The sequence below is a fragment of the Musca domestica genome, unplaced genomic scaffold, assembly GCF_030504385.1.
Source record: "Musca domestica strain aabys unplaced genomic scaffold, Musca_domestica.polishedcontigs.V.1.1 8, whole genome shotgun sequence".
NCBI lineage: Eukaryota > Metazoa > Arthropoda > Insecta > Diptera > Muscidae > Musca > Musca domestica.
Genome location: NW_026712409.1, coordinates 10,836,085 through 10,852,337, shown reverse-complemented (window position 1 = coordinate 10,852,337; position 16,253 = coordinate 10,836,085). Strand labels below are relative to the sequence as shown.

The following is a 16,253-nucleotide window of genomic DNA, read 5'->3' as shown; positions in this document are numbered from 1 at the left end:
GTCCTAACGATAGCCACTTGTGGTTTTCCAGCCAAATATAAAGAAATCTCTGGAAGGTCTTCTATCCATAGAAGACCTGTGGAAGGTCTTCTATCCAAAGAAGATCTGTGGAAGGACTTCTGTCTATAGAAGACCTGTGAAAGGTCTTCAATCTGTAGAAGACCTGGGTAAGGTCCTCTGTCTATGGATGACCTGTGGTTGATCTTCGATCTAGGGAAGATGCCTATAGAAGATATGTGGAAAGTATTTTGTCTATAGACGATCTGTGGAAGGTCTGCAGTCTATAAAAGACATGTGGAAGTTAAAGGTCTTCTGTCTATAGAAGACCTGTTGAATGTTTTCTGTCTATAGAAGGCCTGTATAAGGTCGACTGTCTATAGAATGTATTCTGTCTAGAGTCCGGAAAGTCTTCTATCTATAGATATTTACAGAAGACTTGTGGATAGTCTTATGTCTATGGAAGATCTATGGTAAATCTTCTGTCAATAGAAGACCCATGAAAAGTCTGCTATCTATAGAAAACCTGTAGAAGGTCTTCTACCTATAGAAGACCTGTGGAAGGTCTTCTATCTATAGAAGACCTGTGGAAGGTTTTCTATCTATTGAAGACCTGTGGAAGGTCTTCTATCTCTAGAAGACCTGTGTTAGGTCTTCTATCTATAGAAGACCTGTGGAAGGTCTTCTATCTACAGAAGACCTGTGGTAACGAGCGATGGTACGAGACACAAACGATTTATTCACATTTATATACTGGAGCTGTCACGAGAATAATTTTAACAGCTGTCGGACTACTGGCTTGGAAATGACAGCAATTTGAAGTATGTTGCAATGTTTTCATCTCACCCTGTACATGGTATATCAACGCTTAGGCGCGTACAACTGAGCTAAAATATTTATAATTTGTTTTAGTCACACTCTGTTGAGTTGGCTTAAGAAAAGTGTAGGTTCCGGAGGATCCCAAACAAATCCGTGAACATTTCTGACACACATAAAAATTAATTTCCTTAAATGTTGTTAAAAGAGAAATTTTGAAAATATTCGCATCAGAACTTTTTCAACGTTTAGAGTCCCACATGCTACCTTTGACCTTCCCGGGGCGAACATTAGGGACACCCAAGAAAAAAAGTTTTAAATTCACCTCATTCCAAAGCTGTTTTTTTTTTTTTTCTCTTGAAAATCTCAAATTAAATGGTTCCTTAAACTTTTTCAATTTGTTTCCCCTTAAAAAGCGATATCATTTTACGGTTAAATTCTATCGTTTAAACAATATTTATCTTTTATTAAATACATTTTGCGAAATTGACTTCTTGTTAACAACAACCAAACGATGGCAAAAAATTTATAAAACTTTTGAAATCCTTTTTCTGTTCAAAGGATCCTGTGTGTGTAACATATATCCTTTGTGGCCAACTTTTTGACATGTCTCTTTAAAATTGACAACAATACAAGGATTGAAGTCACCAAATAACAAGAACAACAACAACAAAAATGGGAAACAAGCAACACACATAATATATCCCTTCACACCAACATGAAAGTTATTTTTTTCATAACAACAACAAAAAACAGGTTTTGTTGTTTTTAAACAATGTGAGACAGAAGAAAAAAAAAGAAAACCCCTCAAACAACCAACCCTTTTAGTCGAACTTTTGTTAAATAAAATTTATAGGGGATCCAGCAGAGCATTTCAATCTGAATGTATCAATGAGTCCGTGGGTGAATGAATGACTGACTGAATATCTGTCGGTCTGCCCGCCTGCCTGACTGAATATTCGGCTAGAGTCTGTGTCTTTCCGGGGACATTTCAATTATTAGTCAAGTTATTTATTCTATCCAGTTGCATATTACATTTGTAACAAAAATGTAAAGAGGGGGAAACAACAGCTCACAACAAGGGGAGTTACAGTGGAGAGAAAATGTATAGGACATTTTATTTCGCAAAATTACTACAATTCTATGGGAGTTCCGTAGAAGGTCCAATATTCACGAAAGGCCTTACGGAAGGTCTATAGAAGACATATGAAAGGTCTTGTGCCTATGGAGGGCCTGTGGGTGCTCTTCTGTCTATAGAAAACCTGTAGATATCTTCTATCTATGGAAGTTCTGAGGAAGTTCTCCTGTCCATATAGGACCTGTGGAAGGTCTTCTGTCTCTAGATGTCCTGTGGAAGACCTTATTTCTGTAAAAGACTTGTGGAATGTCTTCTGTATCTAGAAGACCTGTGGAATGTCTTCTGTCCATAGAAGACCTGTGGAAGGCCTTATATCCATGAAAGACCTTTGGAAGGTCTTCTGTCTCTGAAACACCTGTTGAAGGTCTACTGTCTCTAGAATACCTTGTGAAGGACTTCTGTATTTATAAGAACTATGGAAGGTCTTCTGTCTATAGAAGAACTGTGAAATACCTTCCGTCTCTAGAAGACCTGTGGAAGGTCTTCTTTTTATAGGAGATCTCCTCACGGTCTCCTGCCCATAGAGAATCTATGGAATGTCCCCTGTCTATAGAAGACCTGTGGAAGATATTCTGTCTATAGAAGACCTGTGGATGGTCTTCTGTATATATATATAAAACCTGTGGAAGTTCTTCGGCGGATATAAGACCTATGGAAGCTCTTCTGTCTATAGAAGACCTGTGGAAGGTCTTATGCTTATAGGAGAACTCTAGACGGTCTCCTGCCTTTAGAAGACTTCAACACCTGTTGAAGGTCTACTGTCTCTAGAATACCTTGTGAAGGTCTTCTGTCTTTAGAAGACCTGTGGAAGGTCTTCTGTCTATAGAAGAACTGTGAAATACCTTCCGTCTCTAGAAGACCTGTGGAAGGTCTTCTGTTTATAGGAGATCTCCTCACGGTCTCCTGCCCATAGAGAATCTATGGAATGTCCCCTGTCTATAGAAGACCTGTGGAAGATATTCTGTCTATAGAAGACCTGTGGAGGGTCTTCTGTATATATATAAAACCTGTGGAAGGTCTTCGGCGGATATTAGACCTATGGAAGCTCTTCTGTCTATAGAAGCTTAGAAGCTTATAGGAGAACTCTAGACGGTCTCCTGCCTTTAGAAGGTACCCTTCTGTAGAATATCTGTCGAAGATTGTCCATAGAAGACCTGTGAAAGATCTTCCATTGGCAAAAAATTTGTAGAGCGTCTTCAATTTCAAGATTAATTGCGAAAGGTTTACTATTACAGCGGTATATGTTGAAGAGTTTCTGCACGCAGATGTACAGTGTAATGATTAATTCGGTAGATGGCCTGCGAGAGATTTCTATTCCTAAAAAGTTTGTAGATGGCATTCGATATGTATAAGGCTGTGGAAGGTCTTTAACCAAGGAGAACGTACAGTAATTTCTTTTCTTCCTTGAAAGTCCGTAGAAGGACTACCACCAGTATGACCAGTTATATCTTATCTATTAGTAAATGGCTTGCGGAAGGTATTATTTTTATAGAACGCCTGTGAAAGGGCTTCTTCTTATATAAGATCTGTGGACGTTTTTTTTTTGTTGTATAGAAAACCATTGAACCTCTCCCTCCTGTAGAAGATCCTCCATCCACTAAATATCTGTGGAACTTCTTAAATTCCAAGATTATCTAGGGAAGCTTTTCTATTATGGGAGGCGTGTAGAAGACTCTCACGTAAGGCAGATTTCTATTCGTGGAAAGTCTTGAAAGGCCATATTAAAAAGGCTTGTGGACGCTTGTTCCCAACGTAGAAGGTCATACCTTTAGATGGTTGGATAACCTGTATAAAAATTGGGAGATCTACAAAAGTCGCTCCGATAGAGAATTTCTCAGATCTGTACAGGGTTTACAACCAATGAAATTCCTTAGCACTTCCCAGTCCCTTAATTTTTTTCTGACTATTTTCAGTTTACATCCTTATCGACGAATACTTTTCTCCCTCACTATTTCACTTTGTCCAGTTCGAACAAAAGCCATACAGGATACAAAAACCGACTTTAACGTATTTCAATTTCAACACAGAAGTCAAAAAATAAAAATTAAAAAAATATTTGTATCCATGCCATTGCAACATTTCATGATAATGGAATGAATGGCTGGCTGCCCATCAGCCTGGATTCCTGTTTGAATGGTCGTCATTGCAGGAACAAGGATTGCTTTGAACAAAAAAACACTGACTTTAAACTTTTTTAGTTATGATACTGGAATCGACAATAACCCCTCCACCCTTTACAATAGCCATGGGTGCATCGTGGATGCATTTGACTAAAGAATTTAAGCCGATTTTGAGCAGAGACAGAGAGTCACAAAAAGCTTTTGAGGTTGTGCGGCTCAACGCTATATTATATATATATATTCATGACAAATCTTTGGTTATCCATGGATGTCAGGAAGTATTTAGTAACAATCTTAACTTGCATGCATATATATGGATGGATGGATGTAGGGATGGAAGGATGAATAATATAAACGAAATATAAAAAATGCAGATAATCTGTAAAGGGGATTCCTTTTAGTCAAAAACAAAATGCATTGTAAATTTGTAGAATTCAGGGGAGAGGGAAAGAAGCAATGAAGTAAATTTTACGTTGTTAATTGATTGGGGAGAGGGGAGCCTTTGTTTAGTTCTCCTAGGGGGGTGGTGGTTTTGCTATTACAAAATGAAATTGGAAAAATTTTACAAAACTACAACAGACTTTAAGGATTATTTGGTATTACAAAATACTTCATTAGAGATGGCTTTCTTTTATTCCTGAACACATACGCACACACTCTCACCCACATGTAGCCATACTTAATTATTTCTATGACATGTTTACCAAAATCGATTTCCTCTTTTTTTCCACTCCTTCTTCCGATCCTTCCCTATCAATGAATATTCAATTAAAAAACCGAAAACTTCAATTATTTTTCACTGCTGCCAACATTTTCCCAAACAAAGACTCCGAAACTCCCAGATGATTTAAAATGTAAATTTAGGTATCTGTGTCTGTGTGTGTGCGTGCGTTTGTGTGTGTGTGTGTTTGCATCTCGTAAAGAACAGTGTAATGCCGCAGATAATCACATCCTCTTTTTAAAATGATAATCATTTGAATTTCCTTTTATCCTTTAACTGTTGTCAATTTCCAATGCGTTACTTGGCATCGTTGGGAGTTTTACATATCGGCGGCGACAACGATGACGACGACAACAGCGACAGCAAATGCCAGAATTCCATGCTGTGCCTTTGTGTGTCAATTCCCAGGGCGTTCAATTGAAGCGAAGACCAAATGTTGTGTGTTGAACACTTTCACAGAGGACAGGAAGGAAGGTAGACAATTGAATTGCGGCCTCAAGAAGGGCCTTTGATTCTGGAGGTAAAAATTTAATTCAAAGAAGTTTTCAGGATTACAAGGCAAAAAAATCTCTAGAGATCTACTACACAAACCCATTTTAGAATTTTGGTCTGTGGAAGATGTTTTATCGATAAAAGGCCCGTGGGGATCTTTCTAATTTTTTTTAATTTTCAAAGTATGAAAGTGAGGAAGGTATGTTTTTCATAAACGAATTGTGGAACCCTTCGCATATTATGAAGGCCTTTGGATGGTCTCATATCTTTTAAGGGCCTATGGAAGGTCCTCTATCTTTTTTTGGTCTGTGGAGGGATTTTTATCTATTCTATAGAAGATGTGAATATCGGTTACGGCAAAAGGCATATGGAACTAGTTCTTCCTATTATGGACGCGTGTAACCTATTCTGTCTATAAAAACCTGCAGAACGTTTTCTATCTAATAAAATGTGAAAGGAATTCTTCCAGTGGAGGGTATTCCAGTAAAGAAAGTCTTAAAGTCGGACGGGGCCGGAAATCGGATAAAAATATATATGGGAGCTATATCCAAATCGGAACCGATCTCTAATTTGGGAAAGATATATCTGAGCTGTATTTGACATATTTCCCTGAATATCGTTGTTACGGAGTGCATATTAAGGCTGTGGGTAACAAATATAACAAATCGGATGAACAGTATATATGGGAGCTATAGCTATATCTGAACCGATCTTCACCAAATTTGACATACTAGCTTCTAGACTCAATTCGGTCGTAAGTGCCAAATTTCATCCCATTTGGACAAATATTAGACGTTTGGTGCACAATCAAAAGTAAATCGGACGAAGTTATATATGGAAGCTATATCCAAATCTGAACCGATCTCGATAAAATTTGGCAAATGTATTTCTGAGCTGTATTTGATACATTTCCCCAAGTATTGTCGTTACAGACTGCATATTACGGCTCCGGAGGACAAAAATAAGAAATCGGATGAACAATATATATGGAAGCTATAGCCATATCTGAACCGATTTCGATCAAGTTTGGCATACTTATTTTCAGGTCCAATCTGATCGTACGTGCAAAATTCCATACTATTCGGACTGATATTACACGTTTGGTGCACAATAAAAGGCAAATCGGACGAAGATATATATGGGAGATATATCTAAATTTTGGCCGATTATCTCCAATTTCAATAGGGTTCGTCCTTGGGCCAAACAAATGATTTGTGCAAAATTTCATATGGATAGGGCAATAAATGCGAACTGTACTTTGTTTACAGAAATACATGGACAGACGGGCGGACGGACGGACGGATGTATAAATCGACTCAGAATGTGATTCTATGCAGATCATCAAAAGGAACTATGGGTCTATCTCGTTTCCTTTTGCCTGTTACAAACAAATGCACAAAGACATAATACCCTGATCACCTTGTGGTGTAGGGTATAAATACCGAGAAAGTCTTCTCGTAGAAAACCAGAGAAGGTCTTCTCATAGAATAGCTGAAGATCCGGAGAAGGTCTTCTCATCGATGACGAGAAAGTCTTCTCAGACCAGAAGGTCTTGTCATAGAAGACAAGAAAGTTTTCTCAGAGAAGGTCCGCTAATGGAAGAATATAAGCTCAGTTTAAGGAAGACGAGAAGAGCTTCTCTCATTGAAGACAGTAGGCGAATAGGCGTTCTCCAGTGAACAACAAATTTTCTCATCGAAAACAATCGGTTGGTCTTCTTTCTCGTCTGTGATGAGATCTTTTCCCAGAAATCCAGAAGGTCTACAAATAAAGGACTGGTTGGAATGATAAACGAGGTTTTATTAGTTTGTCTTCTAACAGAATCCCAGAAAATTTCTATGGACTCTCGGAAATCTTCTCCTGGAGATGCGAAGAAAAAATATTCTTATTGAGAAAAGAAAGTCTATCTCATGATAGTCAATAAGGTCTAAGTTTTCAAAATGGGCTTCTCGTAAAAGAACCTTTGAAAGGTCTTCTACTAAATGGGACATGTAGAATTGTCTTCTCTACGTCAAATGTCATCAGAAAGATCTCCATATGTAGATGACCTGTGGAAGGGTTTCCCAGAAAAACTGTGAAAGGACATCTTTCTATAGGAGACTGTGGAAGGGATCCGATTTGTTAAAGGTCTGTATAAAGTTTATAACCCTCTAACGAAGATGTGACAACTTTCTAACAATAAAAGATCTGTAAAAGGTGGTACAATAATATTATTATTCGGAAGGTGAATGTTTTCCGTCGATCTAGGGAGAAGACTTTAGAAGACAGTGGGTTATCTTCAATTTATGCTGTGGAATATATTTTACCTTCTAAACGACTTCAATTGATAATGTAAGAGTCTGTTAATGGCGGGAGGACTGTAGAAGGCCTTTCATCTGTAGAATACCCGTGGAAAGTCTTCTATGTATGTGCAAGCTATTTTAAACAAAAATAGACCAGTAGATCTTCTTCTATCATGTAAGGACTGAGATAATCTTTAATCTGTAGAAGACTGGTGAAATTGATTTGAGGAAGGACTCCTATCTATATATAACTTTCGTTCATAGAAGGTCCGAGAAAAGTCTTCAGTATATAGAGAACAAGTGGAAGGACCGGTAGAAGGTCTTCTGTCTATAGAATACCTGTGGAAGGTCTTCGATGGTTGAAAGTTATTTTATCTATGGAAGACCTGTGAATAGTCTTCATCAACAAGAGACCTGTGGATGGCCTTCTTCTACAGACCTCTGTGATATGTCTTCTTCTACAGAAGACCTGATCTGTAGATCATCTGTGGATGGTTATCTGTCAATAGAAAAGCTGTAGAGGGCATTTTGCCTACAAAAGACCTGTAGAAGGTCTTTTCTCTATAGAAGACCTGTGGAAGGCCTTCCGTTTCTAGAAAACCTATGGAATACCTGTAGAAGGTCTTTTGTCTACAGGACACAATGTCTACTGGCCACAGGTTTATTGAAGTGGTCTTTTTATTTACAGAGGACCTGCGAAAAGTCTTCTGTATATAGAAGACTTGTGAAAGATTATCCGTCTATAGAAAGCCTGTGGAATATCTTCTGGCTATAGAAGATTCGGGGAAGATCTTTTGTTCATAGAAGACTTGTGAAAGGTTTTCTGTTCATGTAAGACCTGAAAATTTCTTCGTTCTATAAAAGACCTGTGAAAGGTTTTCTGTCTATAAAAGACCTTTGGAAGATCTTCTGTCAATAGAATACCTGCGGAAAGTCTTCTGTCTATAAAAAAAGTTGTAGAAGGTCTTCTCTTTATAGAAGACCTGTGGAAGGCCTTCTGTCTCTAGAAGACCTATGGACGACCTGTAGAATGCCCTCTGTCTGCAAGAGACCTATGGAAGGTCTACTGTCCACAGGTTTATTGAAGTGGTCTTTTTATCTACAGAGGACCTGCGAAAAGTCTTCTGTATATAGAAGACTTGTGAAAGTTTATCTAAGAGACCTGTAAAATTTTTCCGTTCTATAGAAGACCTGTGGACAGTTTTCTATATAGAAAAGACCTGTGGAAGGTCTACTGTTAATAGAAGACCTGCGGAAGGTCTGTGGAAGGTCTTCTGTATGTTGAGAGGCTGTAGAATACCTTGAATCTAATTCTCCTACAAATTTAGACCTGCGGAAAAAAGAAGTTCCACTATATGTAACTGATCTGCAGGGATCTTGAATATATAGACAACATGTGAAAGGAAGTGAATATTTCGGCCATTAGAAGGTCCCCTATTTAAGAAAAGAACTTTGTATGGTCCGATGTCGTTGGAAAGCCAGTGGAAGTGTCTCGTATTTTTAATAAAACAGTGTAACCTCTTCAATCTATGAATGAGTCAGTTATGATCAAAGGAATTCTTTCACAGTTGTAAGGGTCTTCTATCGATTGGAGATCGGTGTAGATATTTCATTCATAGTAGTCATTAGGATGTTTTTTTCAGGTCATTAAAGGTGTTCTATACGCAGAAGATTTGTCGGCGATCTCTCTAAAGAAGGCTTGATGTAGTTTTTATTCTGTGGAACCTCTCCAATATAATAATATATCCAATGGTTTTTATGTTCCTTTCGAGTCGTCTATAAGGATCGGAATTGAGTTCATATACAATTCTGGTATTTATATAGACAAATCTCCGATGTATTTTAGGTTTTTTTTTAGGCTTCAAAAAACCAGAAAAAATCTCTTGTTCACTCCCTGATCTTTATTTTTAAACTCATAACTCTCCTGATCTGATTTCCTGCAGCTTGGGGCCTCAACCCATTTCCTCTTTTCCACTCTTCCCCGAAGGAGCTGAATTACGTTGGCATTGAGGTTTATTTAAACTCGTTTACTGACTTCTTTATTTTTTATGAATTCGAATGCACTTCAATACAATAACAATTTCCCTCTATGTATGTGTATGTGTGCGTGTACGTAAACCACACACACACATATATGAATAATTTAAAAAATCTATCTATTGAAAGAGTTGCAAAGACCATGAAGAAACCAGAAGTGCCTTTGCAGGAGTTGCTCTGCATGTGACCATCCAAAACGGGTGACTGTAGATGTTTTATGAAATCGAATAAAATTCTGACACAACAATTGATTTAAAAACATTTACCAAAATGCAGTTGAACTCCCTTCCTCCTGAGTCCCATGGCAGGACATACCTTGCCATCGTTATCAACAGCAGCTATTTCGTTATAGTTGTTGCTTATTTATTCTACTTGGCTGGGTTCTTTTGTGGAATTGTAGGAAAGAGGGATGGAGGGAGGGGGAGGTTCCATACAGCTTAAAAGGACATAAAGCATAGCCAATGCTGTGCCATCAATATCAGACCGACAGGCAGCAAGAGCACCACACCACACCAGCTAAGAACCACTGACAAACCACCTAACAAACAACCAACTGAATCATCATCATCATCAGGCAACCAAGCAGGCAACCGACCGACCAAACGTATTTTCCAGAGTTTTAATGAAATTTGGTACATTCATTTTTCTTCTTCTTTCTCTCTGCTTTTCCTCCTCCCCCGTCCACCGCCTTGTTGTAGAGCAAATCTGGAACTGAGTGCAGAACAACAACACTGACTCCGACAATAGATGTGTCAATGAAAATGTTTCTCTCCCCCAGAAGACCTTTTTTCGGTTACATCAGCAAAAGGCAGGCCCACCAGACATTGAATCAATTTCAAACTTCGCAACACCACCGGCCACCGAAGGATACAACAACAATAATTTCTGTTGGATAACCACTAAACGAATACCAGGGGGTCAATTCTGGTTCTATGAAAATATGAAATGAAAAAATTATTTTGAATTTCGTTTTCATAACAACTTTTCATAATTCGTTTTCATAAAAACATATTTTCCGATTCTGATTCATTTTGTGAAAACAATGTTTCAATTCCGTGTCGCAATGAAACTTTTGTAACTATGTTATTGAAATAATTGTAAAGTTGACGTTCATATGTTCACAAAAAAAAAAAATAATATTGTCGTAAAATCAAACAATATACGATAAAAAATGTCAAGTTCCATTATATTATATTATATATCGCAAAGACATAGAATAGAACAAAGGTTAGTACAATTATCTAAAAAAGTTAACATGAAATAAATATAAAATTGTTTAGGAACTCGCTTCGAATTCTTAGACGCAGTCTTCGGGATCACCACAATCCATTTGAAATAGCCACAGAGGAGAGCTTTTTTGAGTTATATAGGATGCCGAAGCATTTGTGTTTGGAACTCATCGAAGAATTGAAGCCATTTTTGCCGAAATCAAGAAGAGTCCATGCAATTCCATGCCATCTAATAGTACTAAGTTCATTACGTTTTTTTGCTACTGGTAGCTTTCAACGAAGTGTAGGACAAGATAATTTATCCGCTTTATCTCAAACATCCGTAAGCAGATGTGTAACTATGGTTGCTAAAGCTTTGAACAATATTTCACACAATTATATAATATTTCCCAAACAAGAAGATTTCCCAGGACTTAAAATAAAGTTTATGGAGAAATATCAATTTCCAGGGATTATAGGAGTAATTGACGGCACTCATATTAAAATATCTGCTCCAAGGCGTGAAATTGAGCATATATATTACTGTCGAAAAGGAGGACATTCAAAGAATGTGATGATTATATGCGATTCAAATTATATTATTTTGGCAGCTAACGCACGATTTGGTGGTACAGCACATGATTCTTATGTTTGGAGAAGTTCCCAAGCTTGCAGAAGACTGGAAGATTTATATACTGGAGGAGAACGTAATTATTGGCTTTTAGGAGATAGTGGTTACCCATTGCAGGTAAAATATACGAACGTATTATGTGTAGAGATAATAAAGTGTTTTCGTTTAATTTACCAAATAGCCGTGGTTGATGACTCCTATACTTTCAACGTGCAATACATCCGAAGAGCGCTATAACATCGCGCACAAATCGACACGAGCTTTAGTAGAAAGATGTATTGGTATACTAAAATCAAGATTTCGATGCTTATCAAAAGAAAGGACACTTTACTATAGTCCACCAAAAGCAGGTCTGATAATAAACGCCTGTTTGGTCCTGCATAATTTTTTAGTTCGGAAAAAGATACCGCATCCGGAAATAATATCAGAGGAAATGAATGACAATGGGGAACAAACAAATGCAACTGCGGATATTTCATGCCGAAATATATCAAGTATTGCAAAAAGGCAACGTTCCGAGATAGTTGAAAACGTATTTGCTCAATAGATAAGAATAGATTGAAAAATCAATACAATCATTAAAAAAACAAGTGAAAAAGCAGTTGAATACCGTCCACCATTTGGAAAATTCTCAAAAAAAAAAAAACAAAAAACTAAATAAAAAGGCAAAATCCGTTACAAAATTTTTTAAAATCTTAAAAATACTATACGAAGACTTGGATCTAAAATTCTGTCTGTACCTATAACGAAGTGTGGGCTTTACCTATACGTGGGCCTACATAACAAATATTCAATATCAAAAGTCCTGCAGACCAAACACACATTTGAATAAAATTGTATCAATCTACTTCAATTCGTTTGGACGCTAGGGTGATTTCCACGGACAGCCAACTTTTATCCACACCTTGCTGATTTGTGTCAAGCTCGTTTCCAAAACAGTTTAAGAATAATCGACATCATTTTTAGTAATGGCTAGAATTTATTTATTATTATGTCAGTAGCCATTATTATTACAAGGTAGAACTTGAATGACTTCCTGTATTTTTTTTAAAAAATCCACTTTTGCTTGTGTATCAGCCTTAATCGCTTCTGTTTGCTCCTTTATAGCTTCAATCTCCCTTTCCTTTAGAGTATTAGACTTTCTCATAGCTTCCACTTTCTCTTCTTCTATTTTAAACAATATTTCAAATTGTGATTCATCAGGATATAAAGCAACCTTCCGTTTTTCTTTCCTTGGTCTTTTTCCTCCCAATTTAATTGTAAATGTGGAATTTTCTCCAGTTTCAAGATCTTCATCCAACTCTACAATTTGGTCATCAAGTATCTCCACCATATCTTCCTGATAGCAAATATCTGATGAGTTATTTTCCACATGTACTCCGGGACTACATAGGAACCCCATCTCCTGAGTTTTATCCCCATCAACCGCTTCTATTTTGGTAATATTTATAATCCTCTGTTCTACTTCAGATAGTTGCTTGATTTTTTTTGGTCCATTAATTCCACTTTTTTGTTCGTCTCTTTTCATCAAAAGGTATTTGGAGCGTGTATGTTGCCTATACGAATGGAAAAAATTGCATAGATAAACGCATGTACAATGACAAACATTGGTTGGTATTTAAATACGTAAAAGCATATCGAGCGATTCCATTTCCATTCTCCGGATCGTTAGATCCATTCTCCCAATTTTGCTCCTCTACAAATAATAATACTTATAACATTCTTCCAAAAAATCTTACTACTATTTTTAATATTCTACAATTAAAATAAGTCATACCTCAAATCACTCCAATATTTTCTCCACTTGGCACCATCCTTCATAGTCCCTCCAATAGCATTCAAGCATTCCGCCAATTCCTTCCATTTTTCTTCTCTATATTTTGCACCATCAACAGTACAAAATCTTCAATATACGTATATTTTTATTTTGTAAAGAAACATGATTTTTTTGTAAAATTTTAAATTGTCTTACTTGTCATTCGCCAAATCGACGTTTTCCTCAAGGAAATTTATTAAAAATTCCTTTTGTTCTTCTGAGGCTCTTTTACCACGGACCGATTTTTCCATTTTCATAAAGAAAATTTGTATGAAAAAATATTTTTCAACTGAAAACTTTTTTGATTCAATTTTCATGATTGCATAGAATCGGAATAGCTTACTTTGTGAAAATGTGAAAACACTAGTTTCACTTTCTATCGTTCCTTTCATATGAAAACATTAAAACATATGTTTTTATGTTTTCATAGAACTCGAATCAGTATTTGTATGAAACGGTGAAAAAACTTTTCATTTTACGTTTTCATAGAACCAGAATTGACCCCCAGTTCCCATTCCCAGCAAGGATCTGTGTGTCTCTCTCTCTGTCTCTGCTGCGGCAATCAAATATGGTTGCATTTGACAAGAAATTATGGAACAAATATGACAAACAATGAGAACGAATTTTGTATTGAATTTCAGCAACAACAAAAAACAAGTAAGCAAAGGCTACAGTCGAGCGGGGCCGACCGTTGAATACCCAACAACACTATAATAAACGATACAGTTTATATAGGCGAGAAACTCGAAAGAATTCCACAAGATATTGTGACAAATAATAAAAGAAAGCCATCAGGTTTCAAATAATAGCAACTTAAACTAATTTGCTCATTTCCAATTTATTGGTAGATTTTGCACGTAAATGGTCTTCCTAGATCTGAAACCAATATTTCCCAAAGACCTATAATCTCTCAGAAGTGACAAAAGATTAACATTTATTATTGGTTTTTGACTGAAGCGCATCTATATGAGATACAGACATTTGACTATATTCTTCAACGAAATCAGCGTTAACGAAATAGTCAGAAGTGCGTTTTTCCTGTATTTGTGAATTCTCCAAAAATTCACTGGAATGGACATTTTCGTATTTTGTCTACAAAAGTTGGCAAACTCCTTCACACATTGAATATTTTTGGATGGGCATCCAAAACTGCTTGGCTTTTGCAATGCCCGGTAACCCCCATTCAAATGTGCGTAAGGATCGGGCAATAATTACGACCTGCTGACAATTTTGCAGTTTTTTGGTCCATTTCAACCCCTAAATATATGGCGATCATCTCCAAAAAGAGTAGGCTTCTATTCTGACCCTCGTCTGGTCCCCATGCAAAATTTCGTTAGGATCGGGCCATAAGTGCGATTTGTATATGATATCTTAATTTCCTAACTACTTAGTTTTGTTAGCTGTAGAAATATTACCAAATGTTTAATTCAAAATGAAAATATGCCAAAAATATGACAAAATTGAAAAAATATGAGAAAATGTTACAAAATCAATATTTTCATCTTTAGAGAGATATTTGTATGCGTTTTTAGACGTTTTTCCTTTCCTGCCAAGAGGCCATTCTGAATTAATGAGAACTGTCGAAATCAGTTCAGCCGTTCTCGACATATAAGAGGTCTTTCAAGCATATCTTTTTTGATAGACATATATATCGCACATATTTTGCTATATATCTGTTTTGTTGGATGTTAATATCAATATAAAGATCAGAAGTAACCTTGTCATGGCTTTGTGATTTTGCCGGGATTTAAAATATTCGCGGTTTAATGACAAATTTTGAATTTTTTCAACACAAAAGATATGGTCTATTTTAACCGCTAAATATTATCCGATGACCACCCAAATTGCGAAGTTCCGCGTCGATTGATCTATAATTGCGACCTGTATAGCTACTGCAAAATCCGACATTTTTTCAGTTTTTGGTCCATTTCGACCCCTAAATATTATGCGATCATCTCCAAAAGAAATAGGGTTCTATTCTGTCCCTAGCCCCACCTCCATTCTAAATTTCGCGAAGATCGGGCCATAATTGCGACCTGTAGAGTGATTACAAATTAACATGGACAGACGGACAGACGGACAGACGGACGGACGGACATACATAGCTAGATCGACTCAACTCGGCGAGATAGGAAGATCCATATATACTTTCCTATGTGGGAAATCAATATTTCGAGGTGTTACATAATTTTTGGCCCAATCAAACTTATAATACCCCCAACACATAGTGTTGTAGGGTATAAAGAGGACAGAGGACACGTGTTTCGTCAGAGAGACTGAGCAAGAGAAAGGGAGAGAGGGAAGGCAGACAGCAGGCGGAGAGCCAGTTTACTCAAGTACTTGACTCAAGAAAGGATGCCATGAAGTAGAAACGGCAATTGCTTTTGTCCTGGTATGTGAGCATGTGTGTGTGTGTGCAACAAACATTGTTAGAGAAAACAAAACTCAAAATGGACACACAATTGAAAATCAATAACAGCAATAACAACAACAATGACTAACAAGAGGTGATACTCAGCCGTCGATGTTCCTCAACACCCTGGAGTACATTCTACATACGCTGTGTGTTTATACCCTACACCACTTAGGGGTAAGGGTATTATGTCTTTGGGAATTTGTTTGTATTATAGAAAAGGAAGCGAGATAGACCTATAGATACTTTTAAGGATCTTCATAGAATAACTTTCTGAGTCGAGAATGTCAGTCCCTCTGTCCATGTATTTCTGTGAACAAAATGCAGGTCGGATTTATTATCCGATTAAGATGAAATTTTGCAAAACAATATTTGTTTGGCCAAGGGACGAACCCCACTGAAATTGATGAGAATCGGTGCAAATTTAGATATAATTCCCATACATATCTTCCACCGGTTTCGGGTTAATTGTGCACCAAATGACCAAAATCAATCCAAATGACCTGACCTGCACATCCAACCGAATTCAATATATAACCAAGTACAACAAATTTGGTTCAAAATCAAACATCAAGAAAATCG

General features: G+C 36.9%; 2 protein-coding genes across 3 annotated transcripts; one reads left to right on the top strand and one right to left on the bottom strand.

Annotated features, from left to right (window-relative positions):
- The first annotated feature begins 10,656 nt into the window (after positions 1-10,656).
- On the top strand, positions 10,657-12,774 carry LOC131806625 (putative nuclease HARBI1). Its single transcript, XM_059131072.1, has 3 exons — positions 10,657-10,830; positions 10,884-11,559; positions 11,624-12,774. The coding sequence occupies exons 1-3, from the start codon at positions 10,775-10,777 to the stop codon at positions 11,987-11,989; spliced, it is 1,098 nt and encodes a 365-aa protein (XP_058987055.1). The 5' UTR covers positions 10,657-10,774; the 3' UTR covers positions 11,990-12,774.
- On the bottom strand, positions 12,437-13,761 carry LOC131806626 (uncharacterized). 2 transcript variants are annotated; one of them, XM_059131073.1, is made up of 3 exons: positions 13,415-13,761; positions 13,220-13,345; positions 12,437-12,998 (listed from the first exon to the last, which is right to left on the bottom strand). In XM_059131073.1, the coding sequence occupies exons 1-3, from the start codon at positions 13,648-13,650 to the stop codon at positions 12,437-12,439; spliced, it is 924 nt and encodes a 307-aa protein (XP_058987056.1). In that variant the 5' UTR covers positions 13,651-13,761. The 2 variants fall into 2 exon arrangements, 1 of the variants encoding a protein (XP_058987056.1); XR_009344117.1 differs by adding an exon at positions 13,069-13,138 and having other exon boundaries at positions 12,858-12,998; positions 13,220-13,761.
- Between the last annotated feature and the right edge of the window lie 2,492 nt (positions 13,762-16,253).